This window comes from Poecile atricapillus, chromosome Z (genome assembly GCF_030490865.1).
Source record: "Poecile atricapillus isolate bPoeAtr1 chromosome Z, bPoeAtr1.hap1, whole genome shotgun sequence".
Classification (NCBI taxonomy): Eukaryota; Metazoa; Chordata; class Aves; order Passeriformes; family Paridae; genus Poecile; species Poecile atricapillus.
Window position 1 is genome coordinate 108,790,497 of NC_081289.1, and position 20,663 is coordinate 108,811,159.

Sequence of the window (20,663 nt, forward strand, 5' to 3'; positions counted from 1 at the left end):
TGCTCTGGGCGTTTTTCCAAGAAGTGTACGTGGTGCGGGGGGAATGTAGGAAAGTAACAGCCTTTTTGAGCTCTGTACCAGTTGTGCAAGACTGTATGTATGCTTTACCACCTTGTTAGTGAGCAGGTCTCGCTGCTGACTGTTGGCTGCACGCTGCAGAAGCACCAAGTGCCTCAGCACTTGTTGCCTTAGGTTCTGCATTGGTTCCTCCCCTGAGCACTGCATGTGCTTATGCACACAAGTCACTTCATGAATGTGGGTGATCCCATTGTCACTGGCCTCATACTGAAAGTTTCAGAAACAGCTTGTGTTCTGCTGAATTGTATATTTGTAGTTTGTTTAGAACTGCCAGAGCATGCCATTCATATTATAGCTGTTTATCTTGGATGAAATACTGAAACTGTTCAGATGAGTGAACAGGTTATAAACCAGGAAGTCAATGGATTTTCAGTATTTGCTACTGTTTGTCCTTGGATGAACATTTTACCTTGTATGATCCAGAGTATGATTGTATAGACCTTTCTCATTTAAGAATCTAAATTAATGACTTTTTAAAAACTTGGATATCCTCCCAGGGTACGTTTTATTGGAATGCAAAACACCAAGAATTGGCTTACAGATGTGTATTGTGCTGTGGGTATGTTTTAGTCTTTGCTAGGACATTTCAAATGAATAAATCAAGTTGTGTAAAAAATGGGTTACAGTTTTTTATAGAAATTAATACCATTAAGAGCTTAAAAAGGAGAAATAATTTGAGACATCATTAATTCAACACTTTTTTTGAGTCTGATCATCTTAATAGTTTCCCAGTGTTGTTACTAAGGAAGCTTTGCTTTGTCTCTGCCCCTATGTCTTACACAATAATAAAATACAGAATATGTTCCTGAAATAAGCAATTGAAGTGCAGCCATGTAACCCATCTCTGAGAATTTGCTTAATGACCAAAGCAGAGGGTCAGATTCAAGATGATGCTCTAGATTGGCTGGAGTTATTTTTCTTTTCCTTGAATTGCAATGATTGGTGAAATTCAAGCAGAAGAATGTTGATGAGCATTTGACAGAGGACAGTCATAAAACCTTGAGGACTAGTTGGCTTCTTGGTAGATTTTTGCTTTGCTTTTTTTTTTTTTAATGCTGTGTTCACTTGACAATCATATTTTTTGCCATGTGTTCTTAAGTTGTTTTGAAAATAAACTAATAATGTTGTCACCCTTTGACTTAAAAGCCATCTGTACTTTGCAGCTGTATGTACAGTCAGCTGAGAGAGAGTAATAGTGCTTTACATTTCTGTTATTGTCTGTGCCTATGCATGTCAGAGCCGCTCTTTCACTTCTTCAGCTGGGTGGAAATCTGATGGTGGCTGTGGTCCCCATTTAAATAATGAAATTAAGTTACAGTAAAACATTCTGTCATACTGTCATACCACTCTCCGGTTCAGAACATTAATTAACCCTGTGGTTAATCCCTCATGTGGATTATTGTCGATGCAGTCTTTGTAAAAGCTTTATAGGAATAAATCTTTAAGTAAGCATTTTAGAGACATCAGAGAGACTTACAGTTCTTAAAAAGAACTGGTTTTCCAACTCTTCCATAGAAATAGCTGATGTAAAAAAATCATCCATTCAGCACATGAAGCTGTATGTCTGTGGCGTAAAGGTTTGATTTCTGTGAAGCCAGTGTGACGTGAGTAGAGATACTATTCAGGATTTAGGCATGACAGGAAGAAAATATAAGAGCTGTCCCCTCAGATTACTGATGCTTCATTTCTGTCTTGCCTTTTATAAATTGGGCTTGACTGTAATTCTTGAGTTACTCTGTGGTTTAACATGTGAAACTATTTTCAGAAAATGAAGGTGGAGAATGACCTATCTGAAGTTATCACTACGTCTATAATATTATAGGAAAAAACCCCCGTAGTAGTCTGAAAACACATGCACACTGCGTGTTCGGAGGCCAGGAATGCCTTGGGCAACAAATGATGCTGCGTGCTTGCCTGCCACTGCATTTATTACACTGCTAAGGACAGCTAAGAATATTGTCAGTTACATTGTAACTTTCCAGCTACTTACTTTCATCCTCTCTTGCTTTAATTAACAACTGCTTCCATAGCTATGCTTTTGAAATATAATCAGTGCCTACCTTTGGACGTCAAAGCACTCTGAAATACTACTGCCAAAGAGGAAATTCTATAGAAAATATTTCTGCCTCTCACTATGAAAGGGAGGTTCTGTGTGGTCCTTGGTCACTGTTTTCTCTGGATTGAGCTGGTGTTAGGATGCTAGTTCACAAGTTATCTTCAGAGGCCATGGGAGTTGTTGCCTTGATCTCTCTTGCTTATGTAGTAATAGACTACCTGAAACCCAACTTATCAATGAAGTACAAATCTTAACGCACTTCAGTGTTTCTCAACTCACCATCTTAATGGGTGTCAACATGGATTTAGAAGATCTGTCCTTATTTTCAGAAATAGTTTCCACAGCACTGAGGCTGCACTTTGAAACATATTAGAAAAAGACTAAAGATGCACTTTTTCTTTTTAATTAGGCATTTTTCCCAATGTGTTTTAAAAAATTGTGATAAGAAAGTGGTAAGGATTTAACTTATTTTTCTCAAATGATTTGGCCTCTGTATGTGCACTGGAGGCTCAGCAGACTGCAACACAAATAGTGTATATATTTTTTTGAATGGTTTGTATAATCTTAAATGGAGAAAGATGCTCAGCCTTAGTAGAAGAGTGGTGCTCCTTGTAGTGTGTTGACTCTGGCTTCATGCCTGGCACCCACTAAAGCCTTTCTCTCACTTTCCTCCACAGCTAGACCTCTCACAGGGGAGAGAAAATGTAATGAAGGGTCCATTAATTGAGATAAGGACCAAGAGAAATCACTCACCAAACACCAGCATGGGAAAAGAGGGTGTAATTTGAGACATCAATTGAATTTATTATTAACAAAATCAGAGCAGGAAAATGAGAAATAAAATAAGACCCTAAAAATGCCTTCTCCCCACCCGTCCACTCTTCCCGTCTCCACCTGCTCCTTCAATGGCACAGAGAGATGGGAAATGAGGGTTATGGTCAGCTGATGATTTCACCTCTGATTCTGGCTTGCCACCTTAGGCTCATCTCTGGAGAGCCTGTTTTTATCTCCTTTCAAACTTCAAACCTTGTTTAAAGTCCTCTAAATCAGCCCTGCCAACTCATGGGCTAGAATCCTTTCGCCCTTGTTGAGAGAGATGGAGTCCCTCTGACTCTAGAAGACTTGTTGCTGTAAAAAGTTGCCCCATGATCAAAGTTACATTCATCTGCTCTGGTGTGGAGCTTGTCCATGGGCTACAGGTGGATCTCTGCATCCCTGTGGATCTCAGCAGGGCCACAGCTGCTTCACTATGGTTGGCACCACAGGCTGCAGAGGAATTTCAGCCCCAGAGCTTGGAGCATCTTCTGCTCCTCCTTCCTCACTGACCTTGGTGCCTACAGCGTTGTTCCTCTCATGTGGTCTCACCCTGTTCTTCTCTGGCCATGATTACATCTGTGCAATTGCTTTTTTCTTCCTTAAATCTGTTATCATAGGAGTGTTACTACCATTTCTGACAAGCCCAGCCTTGGCCAGTCCGTCTTTGGAGCTGCCAAGGATTGGTTCTATAGGGCATGGAGGAAGCTTCCAGCAGCTTCTCACAGAAACCACCGTTATACCCACCATTACCAAGGCTTGGCCATGCAAACCCAGTACACTCCTTTACGCTATGGCCATCTTTGAGGTTTTGACTTCTGCTCCATGGGTAGTATGTGGAGGATATCAGGCTTTTCTGAATGTTACTTCTTAGGTTTGGTTGTCTATCACTTACAGATGGTGTGAAGTCAGGACATAGTCCTTCAGTTTTAGAAAGCAGCATTTAACTGGCATCACTGAGCATATCTAATGAGAGTAATAAGTGCAAGTTTTTAATTACGCAATAGCAACATGGCACCAGATCTTCACATCTCCCCTGTTCCCCTGCCACACATACCTGTTTCTTCTCTTTTCTTTTTAAATCAGCATTTGCAATGTAGCCTGACAGGACTCGGGATAGAAGCCTTGAATACATACAGTTTTGGTATTACTGTTAATTTCCTTTTCTCTTAATTTTCTGGTTTTGGTTAATTCCCATTGTTTTTCCAGAAAGCATGATAGCTTGATAGGGGGAAGTTTTCTTTTGCTATGTGCCTTAAACTGTGTGGAGAAGAAGGGATATTCTACAGTTCACTATAAAGCCCAAGAGTTTGCATGGCATGCAAAGATATAAAACTGCTGTGAAAAAAGTTTAACCTGCAGAAATCACTTATTCCACAGCATACACAGCATCCCAGCAGACTCTATGGAAAGCACAGATATTTTGCTCTGTGCCCTTCTTCCCTGTTCTTGTTCACAGCTCAGAGCCCTGAGAGGGTCCACAGCTAGGAAAGCCTGAGATGCTGTACATGAACAGGATCTGAACAGTCAAGGGAGTATGAACAGATATATCCAAAGACTCATCATACTTGTAGACAGATATTTTGTTATTTATTTTCAGTGTTCTTTTTTAGGTAATAAATCAAACAGTGTTTTTTATTTCTTATATAAGAAAGCATCCAAGGGACTCATGCTCTATTTTCAAATCTCTTCATTTTAGTATGTGTGCATAATTAAAATGAGAGAATATAAAGTCATTTGAGGTCCCAAAGGAATGCTCTAAAATGCTACAGACAATACTGTATCAGTAATCCATTATTATTATAGAAATAAAATAGTTTTAGAAGAGGGCATGGGTGAATAGCTGGTGGAATCAATCGAAGATAGATTATTTCAACTAGCTTTCATCATGCCCTTTTTCCCTAATCCATACTTCCTAACCCAAGAAACACTTCTTCAACAACTAGTCTGTCATAAATCACTGTAGTGAGTATTTTGATAGGAGGAAAAGCAGATGAAAAAATTTTTTAATTGGAAGTTCACATAGAATTACAAAGACTTGGGGTATGTAAGCATGGCACACGCAGTGTTTGTCTAGTCCAGTCTCAATCAGCTGTACTTGATATTGCCATGTGCTGAGAGGGTCTTGTGCTTTTTCCTCCAGAAGCTTGAGGCCAATTGAGGTTGACAGTGGTTGTTAATGCCTGAATGGATCTGGTTGTTAATGCCTGAATATCAAATGATTTGTTTGCAAGTTGGAAAGTTGTGCGATAGCTTAATAGGTTAATAGCTTAAAGGTAAGTTCATACGAGCTGGGCCTGTGCTGCTAGTCGTGTTCCAGACATAATTTAGGAATACCTCTGCTCGTCCTGGTACCCTGTTCTTCTCTTCTTGTGGTCATAGCTGTGCTTTGGTATCTATGAAAGTCCACTTACGTATTTTGTCTTTGTCAAGGCCACTTTGGCAGTTGCCAAGTGAGTTTATAGTTTTAATAGTGTTGCAGCCACAATCAGATTGAATAGCATAAATCTTAAAAGTGAGTGTTTTGTTAGTAAGAGCACTTGACACTGCAGGCTTGCAGATAACATTCAGCATGGGGAAAAAATTACCAAAAAAATCCAAATTTTTTTAGTGGAGATTGTGCCTGATGGAGAAGAGACCTTGTACATGTTCAGAGCTCTTCTTGTGGTTCTCTGAGGGGAAGGCAGAGTGGCAGAGAAGAAGCAGTCCAGTCACGATGTTTTGCAGAAAAGACTATTCCTGTGCTGTGGTGGGAATTTTTATGTAGCCAGAAGCCAAAACAATGCTTATCTTTTGCCACTCCTTTGCCTGCTTTACTCATTAGTGAAATTAATTATTATGTAACAATAAAGATTTTTTCCTCTGTGGCCAGTGCTGTCAAGCAACTCACTGGAATGGTAATTTATCATCCTTTACTGTTTTCCCAAGGAAAGACGATACACTATAATTCAGGCACTGACCAGCTCTGAAGCCAGAAGCTATTTGCTAAATGCAAGTAGCAGTCATAATACTGACCTCAGAAGTCAGAGATCTGAGATTACTGAAAGCCGTTATTAAAGTCACCTTCCCACCCCCCACCCCAGGGTGTAAAATGAAGTACTTCTTTCTGAAGGAATAGTTTTGGGTGTTTTGGGCCTTCTTTTATTACTAGGTATCCACGATTTTGGCAGTATAGGAGGTGCATAAGCAGAATGGGGATGTGGAGTACTTATACCTTCATTATGTTTTGAGTCCTTAACATATTTCTTCAGAAGGCATAGAACAAGAAGGGTGATTCTTTCTACAGGTGCCTGTTAACAGAAGTCATGCAATTTCTCAAATAAGCGAACAAGGTGATTTATAATAGTTTTGGTGTTAGATATTTTAAGAGAAGTAGAATTTTTCATTTTCTTGAGTTTGGATGAAGATTATGCTTTGAAATCATGATAGATATTCCCCCAGTTCCTAATTCCACTGCTAGAATTTGGCTTATGACTGATCAGATAGGTTAAAAGGGAAATTGCTGTACTGGCATCAGTGTGGCATGCTTATTGTCATGTTTGACAAATGGAGAGTTGGGTTTAAGCTATGCTATCATGAACGGAACTTTCCTACTGTGTCAGAAAAACAGGAAAACTTCTAGATGATCTCCTTCCCATCCAAATTCACTAAAGGGCTTTTTGAATTGTATTAGGACTTTTAACATGTGTATTCATTTTAGTACTATTTTCTGGATATTTTGCTCATATTTGTGTAATCATTCCTTTTTTGTACTTGGTAATACTGTCTTTCTTCACAACCTCCTGAGAAAGTGGGCTCACTATCTGCTATGTCCGGTGCTTTCTTTCCTCTGCCTTAAGCAATTTCCTGATTTCACTGATTTTCCCCTAGCTCTAGTATTGTAGGATTCAGTGAGTAGCAGTTCTGCATTTGCCTTTCCTGCCATCCTCATGATTTCAAAAGACTCACTCTTACTCTCCCTTAGTCACCATCTTGCCCTGTAAGGGAGGCTCTGTCTTCTCATTCATCTTAGTTCTCTATTAATCAAGCTCAGTTATGTCCCACTCAGTCTCCAGGGACCAGAAACATTCAAGGTGTGATTACTACAAGGCTTTAAGTAGTGGCAAAATGCCTCTCTGTTTTTCAACATATCATTTCAAATATCATTCCCAGTGATACCAAACATTCTCTTGGCTTTGTTTTTGGCTGCTGCTGTACCCTGAGTTGATGATTTCAGAGTGATGACTTTTCCTTATTTTAAAAGATATCCAAATCCTTCTCAAGTATTAGCAAATAAGTAAGCAATATATTTTAGCTAATATAATTATTTTTTTCTGTCATAGAATCAATTAGATTGGAAAAGATGTCTGATATCATTGAGTCTAACCTATGATTTAAAACCACCATGTTCAGTAGACCATGGCACTGAGTGCCTCCAGCCTTATCTTAAACACCTCCAGGGACAGTGACTCCACCACCTCTCTGGGCAGCTCATTCCAAAGTCTAATCACCCAATCTGTAAATAAATTCTTCTAATGTCCAACCTAAACCTCCCCTGATGCAGCTTAAGCCTGTGTCCTCTTGTCCTGTCACTGGTTACATGGGAGAAGAGACCGAGCCCCGCCTGGCTGCATCCTCCACTGAGCCTCCTTTTCTCCAGGCTAGACAACCCCAGCTCCCGCAGCTGCTGCTTGTAACACTTGTGCTGTGGTTCCTTCACCAGTCTTTTTGTCCTTCTCTGGACTCGCTTCAGCATCTTCTCCTGGTCCTTCTTGAACTGAGCGCCCCAAAACTTGGCACAAGACTGGAGGTGTGGCTTCACCTGTGCGAGTACAGAGGGACAATGACTTCCCTAGTCCCTCTGGACAGACTGCTCTTGATAAAGGCAAGGATGCCACTGGCCATCTGTCTTGGTTTGAAGGACAGGTGTCTGCTAAGGAAGGCAGAAGACTCCCTTGGAATGGAAAATGTAAACCCCTTCCCTCCGAATTATTATAATTATGCAATTAAGGGGCTGTCAGGTGAAGATATGGGGATAGGAATGTCAGTTCTTTACTGGTGTGTACACTAAAGCAGACATCAGCAGCTCTGGCACTCACAGCAAACAGAGCAGGCCCCAGTGACCCCTCCGGGCCGCTCTCCCCTCACTGCAGTTCCGGGCACGGCCGCCAGGGGGCGCTGCTGCTCCCGCCGGGCGGGGCGGGGATTCCGCCGGGCCGGCAGGGGGCGCTGTGGCGCGGGCTGGGCCCACACGCGGTGATGGTGGCTCGGCCCGGACGGGAAGGGATGGGAGAGAGGCTTCGCTTCACAAACATCCCTGGGACAGCCGGTCCTGGTGCCCCCGCAGGACTCTAGGGAGCAGCAAGACAGGCTGGTAGGAATGAGCAAAAATCCCGGGGTGGTAGCAAGCTGTATCAGAAGTTCCGGAGCTGTGGCTGGAGCCGCTAGGCAAGCAGGAGGTGCGGCGCTACAGTGCAGTGAAAGCTCGGAGCATCGCCGAAGAAATAGCGGGAGCAGGACAGCAGCAGCCGGGCTTCCAGCAGGGCAGAGAGGGACGAGCTCAGGATCCCCACGGCAGAAGACAGCAGGACCGTGCTGGGCTCTGGTGGCAGCAGGGAAATCCTCTCCCCAAAACAGCAGCCGAGTGAGAGAGTGAGACTAGCTGCTGCTCCTGCCACTTCACATGCCCAGTTCTCATGTTATCTCTGTCCCTTAGAGAGAAACTCCCAAAGGGTGAGGTGTAGCCAGATGCCTAACTGTCCTGAGCTTGGCCACTTTTGTTTTTTAAGTACCCATAAGCACTCAGTGGTTAGTGTTTCTTAGTAACTTCTGGAAAAAGTTCTATAGGTAAGAAGGAAAAAAAGAAAGGAAATCTAACCCCCAGCGTCTTCTTGGCCACCTGGACATATTGCTGGCTCATGTTCAGCCTTTTTTTTTTTTTTTCTTTTTTTTTTTTTTTTCCTATTTTCAAGCTTTTTTGTAGAAAATATGTTCTCTTATTTGTGATATTACATACTTGTATGTAGTAGTTAGTGTTTACTGGAGATTCATATGCTTTGGCAGAAAACAGGTGCTCCTGCAGTGTACTTGATATCTACTGTAAAAGACAAAAGTTGGTATTCTGAATAATATGCATAAAGAACTCAAAAATTCTTCTTGGTAGAAGGGCACCCAAATCCAGAAATACTGTATACACATTCATTTGCCGTCTGCCACTCTGTACCTGAGTACACACAGTACCATGGAAAAGAGTAGTGAGTCAAAGTCAGATACCATGCTAAGATAACAATTTTTGATGAATTGCTGGATCTCTGGAGATGACCATATCTGTCAGCTGGAAAGACTGCAACAACACTGGGAGATACATTTGCTACGGGAATAAACTGAGTAACGTGACTTGAACCAAATGAAAAAACACTGTGTGGCCAAATTACAAAGTTTGGCTGTGGGAAAGCTTTCTTGCCTCACTGAACATCTTAAAATGGATAAATTGTCTTTTAAGCAACTAGCAACATGGTCTCTGGGGGTCATGCTGCTTGCTTAAAAACAAGAATAGATATTGCTGACCCTTAATCTTCATGGCAGGAAAGGCTTAGCCGACCTGAAGTTGAGTCATCTGTATTGCAAACAGCTAATAGATGGAAATGAGGTTATTCCAGTGAGAGACATTTGTGAGTACAAGCACTGAAGCATAAGTTTACTAGCTTCTTGTTAAGCTTGAATACTTAGGTGGCTGTAAATCAGGTTATAAAGATATGCCAGGGCTTGGAAAAAGCAGCTATGGTGGAAGGACTCACGAAGAAGCAAAATCAGATCTGATTTTGCAGGTTTTTTCTGGTAGTGTATACAGTTTTAAGTACATACAAAACACCTTAGTGAATTTAGGAGTCAGGTGTACATTCATACGTTTTTTCTGACCTGGGGCATAAGTATTACAGGAAGTGTCTGAAGTTTAGTGAGCCTTTGGCAAAATGTGCAGAAATTCCCTTCAGTTGAAAATACATTTATCTTCTTCATTTGAAAGAATTCTAAAGTATTAGTCCTGTTCCAGCCTGCTCTTCTTGCTTTGGAGATGTCAGTCTATCTTTTTAGGACAGGTGCTCCGGCCCTCTGATCAATTTGGTGACTCTACTCTGGATTTGTTCCAACAAATCCACCTCTTTCTTTTATTGCAGACTCCATAGCTGGATACAGTACTCCAAATGGGATCTCACCAGAGCAGAGCAGAGGGGCAGAATCCCCTCCCTTGGCTTGCTGCTCACACCTCTTCTGATGCAGCCCAACATAAGGCTGGCTTTCTGGGCAAGAGTGTTTGCACACTCTTGGGTCATGTTGAGCTTTTCATCCACCAGCATCCTCAAGTCCTTCTCTTCAGGGGTGCTCTCAGTTCATTGTCCATCTGGCCTGTACTTGTGCTTTGGATTGCCCTGACCCATGTGCAAGACCTTACAGCTGGCACTGTTGAACTCCATGAGCTTTCCACAGATGAACCTCTCAAGCCTGTTAAGGTCCCTCTGGATGGCATCATTTCCCTCCAGCTATGTTGACAGACCCACACACAGCTTGGTTTTATTGGCAAATGACACTGAGGATCTTTGATTGCGGTCAGCAACAAACCATTTGCTTAGAAGTTACGCACAATATGTTGACCTCACAGCTTGGCTAACAAACCATTTTCTGAAACCTTGGGTGTGTTTTTTTGACACTGCTTACAGTTGAACACAGTTTGGCCTCAAGCTAATGGTCACTGGAGAATGGTATCCTATTTCCTATCCTGGAAAATCTTACCAAAATTTTTTGCATAGGCACTGCTCAACTGCCCAAGTTATATATGGTATTTACGTCATTATAATGAACCTTTTCTGGTACGCTGTCATTGCAGATTAAGAATTTTTACTTCATCTCACTGAGGCCTTTGGTGCACACTACTACAGGTAGTTCCTCTGGGATCTACCTACAGACTAGCAGTACCAACATATGGAAGTGAATTTAGGAGCTGTTACTGGACATGGATTACAGAGGAGAAATAAGGTGCTGCAAAATATATATATATATAAAAAAGAAAAAAAAAAGTCCTGAAATGCCAAGATTCTGTAGATATTGTAATGTGAAGGGATGTGTTTACAATGAGAGAAAATTGCTTTTCTTATTGATAACTATCCCATTTACTATGTTCAGTAAAAATCCAAGGAAAGGAGAAAAGTTTCTCTTGCCCTTCAGATAGTATTTCCAGACTTGCTCTTGATGCAGAAGCTCATGATATGAGCAGGTAACAGAAGCAGGTAACTTGGACAAAATATATCTTACAGTGGTATAACTCATAAACCACCTTTTTATTGTCTATGCTGTATGTTGATCAAGTTTAGAGGACTGTCAGTGTCAAGGTATGTTCTGATGGTCTGCAGAAGCCACTGAGTCTTGATAGAACCCTCTAGATGCTAGATTTTGTCTATTTGAAGCAATGTTTAAATAGTTTATTTTCCCAGAGGGGTGAAGTGGCTGAGTGGTGTGGCTGAAACCTGCCTGGTGCTGGGAAAGAAGCTGTGACTTACTGTGCAGGTGGGTTGTTCCATCTGTGGGAGGCTGTTCTGCAGGGGAGAAAGCAGAAGAAAAAGTGGTTGAAGCTGTGCCATTCCACTTGCTATTAAAGCTTAGAGATCCTCTGTGGTAGAAGGCAGAGGATAGATAGAAGGAACCTTTTGTTTTCTTCTCACCATTTCTTTAGAGAAACACATGAATGGGAGGGGTGACCTTCCCAGGCAGATGCCCTATGCCTGTGGCATTTTAGACCTCATGAAGTTATTTCTGCCTTCAAACTTCATCTAGGATCCTTTACAGATTAAAAAAAAAAAACAAACCACAAAATAGAAGAGAAAAAAATCTCCACTCTTGGTCAGTGTGTTATTTTGCCTACAGCAGGAGGAAGATTGCCTTGTGTAAACCTGTATGTAATGAGAACAGGGGTGCTCAAACAAGCTTACATTGCCATAATATATTTCACATTATTATTCAGCATTATAATAGCTGTAGCACATTCTATAACATTTCTTAGTGGTTTTTTGTTTTTTTTTTTTAATTTTTGCTCTTATTATTCCACCATTATTGAAAGAAGATCTATTTACCTCTATTTTTTCCTTGTGGTTGTGTTTTGCCTCTTTTTCCTGCCAATTAAAATAAAAAGAAAGATCCAAAATAGTTGCACAGCTGGTTTCATGCCGATACTTTAAATCCGTTACAAAAAGATAACACGTTGTTTCTTCATCTTTAAAATTTTATTTCAGATACCTCTTATATCTACAAATAAAAAGGGACATTTTCCATGGCCGTTTGCTGTGTTCCTTTTCTGATGCTGCCTACCTGGGTGCCTGTATTGTCCAAGGTAAGTATGAGCAGCAGGCTTCTTTAAATACTTCACTCATATGTTCGTTCTGTCAAAGCAGCAATGCAAAACTTGTATAACTACGGCTAGCAAGAACTTGTTGTTGTTGTTGTTGTACTGTTTCCCTGTATTGACATGCACTGTGAAGTAAGCAGTTCAGCCTGTTAGCCAATGAAGTGGAGCTTAAAAGAAATTAAACCAAATAAGTTATCTTAGCATTTTAGTGAAGAAGTACGGCATCAATGTTAGATTCCACTTACGAAAAAAGAAAAACTCCATTCTGAATCCTGAATGGGAAAGTAGCCTGTTCCATTTGAATTAAGCAGGAAAAAGTGTCATTTGGTGTCCTTTCTTATGTTAAAGAAGACCTGTGTGATGATGGAATCTCTGGCAAAAATAGAAGATGTAATTCAAGGGGAAAGAAATTTTGTTTTATTTCCCCTATTTTTATTTTCTTTCCCTCTCCATCATTTCCTTAGGACCAAATTCAGATAGATATGTCTTGAATTGTACAGAGAGGAATAATCATCAGTGTGTCTGATTAGAGAAACCATATGTGTGAAAGTTTCCTTTATTCTTCCTTAAGGTGAACAAAGCTCTTGATGCATTGCAAGGCAGTGTTTCCAAACCAAAACTGAGTCCAGGCCTTATTAAACGAGGCTTATTCAGAAAATTAGAACACCAGATGTGAGGTTTGGGTACATAAGTGACACATCTTTTGAAGAGAAATCAGGTTCTGCCTGATACCTTGGTCAACACTGTGGCCTGTGTTTCTCTGCTAGAACAGAATTAGAATCAGTCCGTGCCAGTGAGGATAAATCATGTGAAAAAGGGAAGATTCAGGAGTGCATTATTTTAGTTCTGTCTGCTACCAGAATAATAGATACTCAGAGGGGAACAGTGCCGATGTTTCTGTTTCACAGAGCATTTTTCTGCCACAGAAAATAGTTTACTACTGCTAATTAATGTTGTAGTTAATAAGGCATTGAGCTTCTCTTGAAACTCATTGATTAAAGTGACAGTTATAAGGATTTGTTATTTCAGTTAATTATAAATTACTCAAAGAAACATTTCTTGAGAGATGTTGGATTCTGACTTAGTGAGTGTGAAAGTACCTTGAATTACGCTGCATTTATTGCCTTCTTTCCCCATTAATTAATGCTGCAATTCAATTTTTCTGCTTTGTTTGTGTTTTGGATCTGTTCAGCTGAACTTGGTGATTATGATCCTGATGAACACCCAGAGAATTACATCAGCGACTTTAAGATTTTTCCCAAGCAGTCACAAAAGCTTGAGAAGAAAATAGCTGAAATGCATAAAAATGAATTCAGGTAATTTATAATGCTGTTTGGTAAAGAGACAGCTAAGAAATACTTTTATCTGTTTCCAAGTAGCACATGTTAACTTAAAAGGGTTTGTTCCATGAATTATAATAGAAGCTCTACCAATATGCTGTCTGATAGGCTGTATTTGAAAATGTGGTTTCAGCTTAGGGGGTTTTCTTTGCCTGTTAACTTTCATTAATCATAGTTGATTCCTGCATGACTGCTGGTAATTTAGACTTCATTTGCTTGAAATGTAGGTCTGGTTAGTGGGAACAGCTCTCATGATCAGAGCTGTTCTAGTTGATTAGTGGAATAACATCTTTCATTTAGAGAGCATGTTTTTTGCTCAGAAGTTTCTGTCTGTAGTGCAATTCTAAAATTTTTGATAGATACTGACCTGATTGAAGCTATAATTAAGTTATTTCATCTGTAGGTGGTTAACATAGTAGTGAATTGTGCAGAAATATATTTAAGTAAGTAACTTCCTTGGAAGACTAAGGAGGTGAGATCCAGAACTCTCTTCATGCTCTTTTTTCTGTCCTAAACTTTTAAGACTGTAACAAAAAGCAAAGGAGAAAACAATCAGTCAATCTTTTGGTTTTGAAGTGAGATGAGTTTCAGGAGAGAAGGAGCAGTGAGCTGTGCAACTATACCCTCTTCAGGGCTGTTGGTGAATGGCATGTCGAGGGAGATTTCGAGGCCCTCGGCATCTTGCTTAGCTGAGGATAGTCCTCAGAACATGGGGAAAGGCATAGAATGCGCAGAAAATCAGATGATTAATTACATAAAGTAATAGGAAAGTTTTTATTGAAAGATTACAGGGCCCTTCGTACTTGTTTACCCTGTGTTTTATTTTCTTATTTCAATGTATGCAAAAAGAGGAGAAAAATTCCTTTTCAGGAGAGTTAAAGCTTAAAACACTTTTTATTTCCAAAAGCCTATAAAATACGTTTTTCAAGTAAAATGCAACACTCATGACAATGTTTGCCAGTATTAATGTGTCTTTTTATTTTTCCCCTCCTGAGACCTATATACTCTCTTTGTATTTCTTTCAGTGAAATGATGTCTTAAACGGCTTATATCTAGCATTTTTTAAAGCAGTCCAGCCTGCACTATACACAGACCCATAGGAACTACATTTTAAAATAAGAATAATTTCTTTTAATGTCAGTATTTTTCTGTAAAGTGTCTACAGATTTCCAAAGGATAAATTCAACCTTTAAAAGCCGAGATATTTCATCAGTTAAGCCAAGGTGCAATTGAAAAGTCTGATAAATTCAGTCATTCAAGAACAGGCTCGTGCCTTACTTAAAGTTAGGAGAAGAGAAGGAAAGCTGATAGGCCAGTACTGGTGGGTTTTGTATTTTATAACACTGGGAGAGATGTATTTTTTTGTGTTGGTTTGCTTTTTCATGTATGTATAATATTGCACATCCTTTGTAAATGTAATCATCTAGTTCTCCTGTTATGAATAACCAGACACATTTTTAGCTCATCTTTTAAATCCCCTTTCCTGTTGGTGTAATCTGTCTGATACCATGACAGTAAATGTTATAAACTTTCATACAGATCCCTCTTGGACTCTCCAGGTCTTGAATTACCTCCCATCAGTGGCTGCTGAGCACCTGAGGATGTCCCTGAATTTCTTCAGTAGTCTTGTCAAGGGCCAACCATTCATTATTGTCTTTTGGAAGTCGGATGGTATCAGGCTGACATTTTTTGTATGTGGATCTGCTGGTCCCTTCAAAAAACCCCAAGAGGTGTTTGAGGCATATGCTATGATTTATAGCAGAATTCTTCTCATATATTCCACTTATATGTTCCTTAATTTGCTTTCTATTCTATATTTTACCAGTTTGTAGGTGATGAATTTTAGGCTCAGTGGCTTGTAGCTCTTTGCAGCCCTCAAGAACTGCCATCTTTCTTTTCTGTTTCCTTGGCTTATGTCAGCATCTGGCGTGCCTTACCTATTTGTCTGTTTTCAGAGAACAATGGTAGTTTCAGAGCTGTCTGGGTGGCTTCTATTTGGTAATTTCCCACTGCAGCTCTTTGTCTTCCCCAAATTGATCATCCTCTAACATTTTTTTTACGCCAGACATTTACCAGTCACAGAGAAGTTTTACCTTTTTCTGGATATTTAATTCCAGGGATCTCTATTCTAGCAGTACAAATTAATAAAACATATCTGACATATGAATGACAACTATATAGGGAGGGTTCCAGTGCTAGATGACAAGATTTTGGTACATCTTGTTGGAAAAAACTGATAGGAAAAAACAGATTCTCTGTGGCATTGATGAGCACGTGTTTCAATGCGTTCTCCAGCAAGTCGAATTTTCTGATAACGATATTGTGCTGCTCAGTGAAAATTTTTAAAAGTTGCAAGGGGTTCCGTTCCTCAGGTCTTTTCTCACAAGATACTGGAGTGACATGTTAGCTGACAGGTAATAATAAGTGAGAAGAACAGATGAGACTGAGAGCCTTTTTAATCCAGCTGTCATTCGTCTGTGTTCAGAATTGTTACCTCTGAGTTTCAGCTCTGTAAGCCAGATTGTTTTCTTCACATGTGTAAACAAAGAAGAAGACATCTCTCTCTAGGAGTAGGCTCCCATATCACCAGAGCCCTGGGGCTTGGAAGAGGCCATTTCTCTGAATCCTGTGTCAGCATCTTTAAGGCCTACTCATTGGTCCCATCTTTTCTTCTGTCCTACAGAATGGTGGAAGAATTTAGCTTTAGAAAGGAACATGAAGATCAAGGGGGGAGTGTGTCCAAAGCAGCAATCTGTGACAGCATCTAGTGTTTAATTGGGTGTTATTTAGAAGCCTTTTTTAATTACTTAAAGCAGATGTGTTATTGTGTCTTATTGGTTTTGGCTATGAGAACATCACTGGATTTTAGCAAAATGTAATCCATTATGTGACTTTCTGTTGCACATAATTGCAAAAATATAAATGTGACAGAAATTCATGGCAGGTTTGTTGAGTTGTGATTGTCTTGTGAATTTTAATTCATTATTCTTCACTCATTAAGGAAGGGGGAGGTACAGAACAAGAAAAAGGACAGAAGACAAAAATACCTTCTAATGAACTCAATATCAGGTCTTATGTACTTTAACAGAGTTTCTTACTCTGAAAAAGTTCCCAAGTTTTGGAAAGATACCTTTCAGACAGACCCCCCCAGAGGCTAGGTACCAGAAAATACAGAGATTTCTGAGGGAAATTCTGCCATACATCCCTAACAAGGGAATTTATATTTATAGGACTAATGTTTTGGTAGGGTTGTTTCTTCTGTTTGTTTTTTTTTGGGGGGAGGGGGGGTTGGGAGGAGGGCTGGGGGGTGTTTGTTTGTTTGTTTGTTTTTCATTTTTTTAAAAGAACTCGCTGGTTGAAAATCACATCCTTTTTCCATCCCATCTGAAAATGAATATTTCATTTTTAGTTCTGATATGAAATATTTCATCATGTATTTATGAAAGTGTTATGTAAAAAGCTTTTAATTTATCTGAAAGCCCCTCACAAACATTTACTTTTTCAAAGTTACATGACCTGTTCAAATGCCTCTTTTCAGTGCTGACATCATATAGGTAAATACAAGTTATTTTTTTTTCCCCTTGGATGGCCAACATGGATACAGTCTTAAGATACCTGAGTGTTACTAAATTGGCTGTTGTGTCTGCTCTGTGTATCAAATGCTTTGCAGTCGTATGTGAAAGACTGTCTTTTGGGAGTAGAAAATTTTCCTGAAAGGATGTGAAATCACTGCCATTTTCTGATAATAACTATCTCAAAAACCATTTAAAGTGTAATGCTAAAGGGAGTATTTTCTTGAAAACCAAAGTAGCAAATTAATGCTTGTCTTTGATCCAGACTAAATGAGAAATGTTGTTTAAATTTGTTTTGACAGTCATATTACATTTTTATCCTTTGCTGCATCATTTACTTTGTAGCTACTCAGTGAGGATTTAAGCAGTTTCAATTTCTTGTGCTGCTTTGACTCTTACTGTGTTCCCTTAGCCATCCCATCAGCTCTCGTATGGCTTTTACACTGGTGCCAGCAGGAGCACAGGATATCCTGGTCTCCACTGATGGGGCTCTCCAGCTCTTGTGCAGCTGTCAGTGGAGCCACTGGCAAGCATAACTACAAATATTACTGCCAGGGTACAATCTGGGAGGCTGTCCTAGAAGACTTGGCAATGGTTGCTAGAAAATGCTTTTCTTTGTGGGTGTTAATATAATTTCATTCAAGATTAAACAATTTCTTGCATGCTGAATATATTGAAATTCAGCATACGTTGAATACATTAAAAACAACTAAAACTAAATTATGATTTAGCTGGTGCAGAATAAGGTGGATTTATTTCATTTAAGTGCTTCTTACCGTTAAAAGTACATATTATATGGATTTATGCGTGGTGCTGGTGGCCCACTCGTACACTTTAGCTTCTAGTACTACCCTAATCACATTGATATCTAACAGACTTGTATACACAGAGGGAATTCAATTGAAAGGACAGACAGTATGCTCCAAAACTTGCAAGTCATGTTACAGGAGACAGAGGCCACTTTTCTTGGGATCAAGGATCTGTTAAGGTTTATGTGGAGCTGAGGGGGATGTCTGGAAAAGAACAAGGGCTTGGCTTACTGTAGGGATAAGTGCCTTCCAGGCCTCAGGGCCCAAAGTGTTTTCAGTTCCTGTTCATACAAAATATACTGAGGACTTAGGAGGGCTGAGTCCAATGTCCTCTTCATTTCAGCTTTGGTATCCCATGCTGCCTCAGAGTTTTCCAGTGTAGTCATTTAGATTTATTTATCAGGCCATATGTTGGCAACTATCACTGCTTCAAAAATAACTAAGTCTCTAAGTATTAAAATGTCATGGTGTGCGATGGTGTAATAGGTGAATAATTTGTTTCTGTTCTGCTACATTTTCCCAGTGTTTTCACTCCGGAATTTGTATCAGTTGTAAACTGGATGAATCAGAGAGATGGTTGGATTGTAGTTGCCTAGTCCTTTCCCTGAAGGATTACATGTGTGCTGGTTTCCTCAAAGCTTTTTTCTTCTGAACCATATTTCTTCTGACAGAAATGTGCTTAAGACCAATTCAAATTAAGGAACTATTCTTGTAAGTCTGGTATCACTAATTAGAAAATAGTAAGAGTGAGATGTAGTTTTATTCCATTAATGGTTGCATGGTACAGAGAGTATTTCCAGAAGCTTTATGATGATACACAGCTTTCTCTGAGTGGGAATTTAATGGAAGAGACAGTTGTAGCAGTAATCTAGAGAAAGGAACTTCACAGACTAAAGACTCCCATTCTTCTTTGAAAAACTGAAAAGATATATCAATACATGGGAATTTTCTTTTCATATAATTCCAAGAAGTATTCAGTAGAAAGGATAATCTCTTTGACCTGAAAAGATTGTAAAATTTATGGAAACATTGATAGTTTTTTAGCTTTAGGAGAGATTTTTCTTGTGTATATGTGAACTTCTGCATGCACTGCATTTTTTACTTCTTTGTTCCCTGGGAAGAGTGGTCATAATCATGATCTGCAAATATCATTATTTTTGCCTGTCTCATGATGAGGTTTAGAATCAGGTTCTGCATGCTTAACACACTGATATCTTCAAATGCCTGTGTGAAATTTTAAAATGTAAGGATTTTTTCATAAGCTGGAAGGAAATATTTCTTTTGCTCCCCTCCTCCCTTCTCACCTCTTTTCTCTTTGGAGAAGGCATTATGGGCCAGGTGTGTCTGGACCAGAAATATTAATCTACTGTGATAATAAAACCAGAAAGATTACTAGATATCTCTGTATCATGGGAATACATTTTAAATTAATATTAGGTAAATTAAAACTGCATCTCTTCTGTAAATGTATTCTGTCTTTGAATACACGTAAAGCTGTCTGTGTCACTGCAACAATTTATGAAGTAAAGCGGAAATACAAATGTCTGAATACAGACTTCAGAGATACCATCTCAGTCTGATCTCTGAAGTAATTTGAACAAGTAATTTGAAATGTTCTGGTAGAAGGAGTTATGTAATTTGCACATATCATCACAGCATGCATGCTGTAAAATTAAACCCAAAAGCATTTAATAGACTCAGTAAAAGAGTTTGTTTATTATTTTAAAGTGGTTATTTGGGTTTTACTCAGATTCTGTCTGTCTGAGAGAAAAAACAACTTTACAGTAAAAGTTAAAATTGATGTTTAAGTGTTCTGCAGCTTTCTAAGTTTAGTATATTTCAGCAATTTTCAGCAATTCATTTACTTCCTATATGATAATGTTTCTTTCCATATACAGACCCTTTTAAAGGCTTTCCTCTGCCAGTGCCAGACTGGGCAGTTCCTGGGGCGCTGCACTGCTGTTTGGGCAATGTGCTGAGTCTGACCTTATCATTCCTGATAAACTGAACCACAGACTACAGTGCAATTTCCTTTACCAGAATCTTAATTTAGTTCTTTTCCTTGAAATTATCACCACCACTGTGCCGTTTTTTCCACTACAACTAAAACATTAGGAATCATAGCAGGTTTATTTCAATGCTACGTAGCACCATTATTGTGACTAAACATACAGCAAAAAGACTTTATTTAAAAACATCCCCACTATCTGCCAAAATATTCTGAGCTTAAAGTAAGATCTGATCAAGACCATCAAGACTGATAAAGTAAGATCTGATCAAGTTGCTATAATTTTATAACAACTGGAGTCTCAGATACACGTAAAGAGATTTAAAGGTGCAACAGTAAAAACTTATTTGTGTGGTAAGCAGTTGTGTGTTCAGTGTGCAGTGCAGCTAAATGTGCTGACTCTTTGGCAGAGTTTTAGCATTATTTTAGGTTAAAAGGAACCCAAGGTAGCTCAGTTCTGCTTGGAGATGGCCTCTACTAACTCTGGGATATAACAGCAAGAATATTTAATAGGAAGACATAATTTTTGAAATTGTTACTGTTGTCTCTCCTGCGATCACAGTGAAATATGTCCATGATTGCAGGGTAGGGCAAAGAGAGGTTGATGGAGACTG

The 20,663-nt window shown here is 39.4% G+C and overlaps 1 protein-coding gene across 1 annotated transcript in view; it reads left to right on the forward strand.

Annotated features, from left to right (window-relative positions):
• Positions 1-20,663, forward strand: part of FRMD3 (FERM domain containing 3) — a 139,727-nt gene that overhangs the window by 88,507 nt on the left and 30,557 nt on the right. Inside the window, exons 5-6 of the mRNA XM_058827388.1 lie at positions 12,208-12,305; positions 13,513-13,636. Of these exons, the coding sequence (XP_058683371.1) occupies positions 12,208-12,305; positions 13,513-13,636 (222 nt within the window). The remainder of the gene's footprint in view (positions 1-12,207; positions 12,306-13,512; positions 13,637-20,663) is intronic.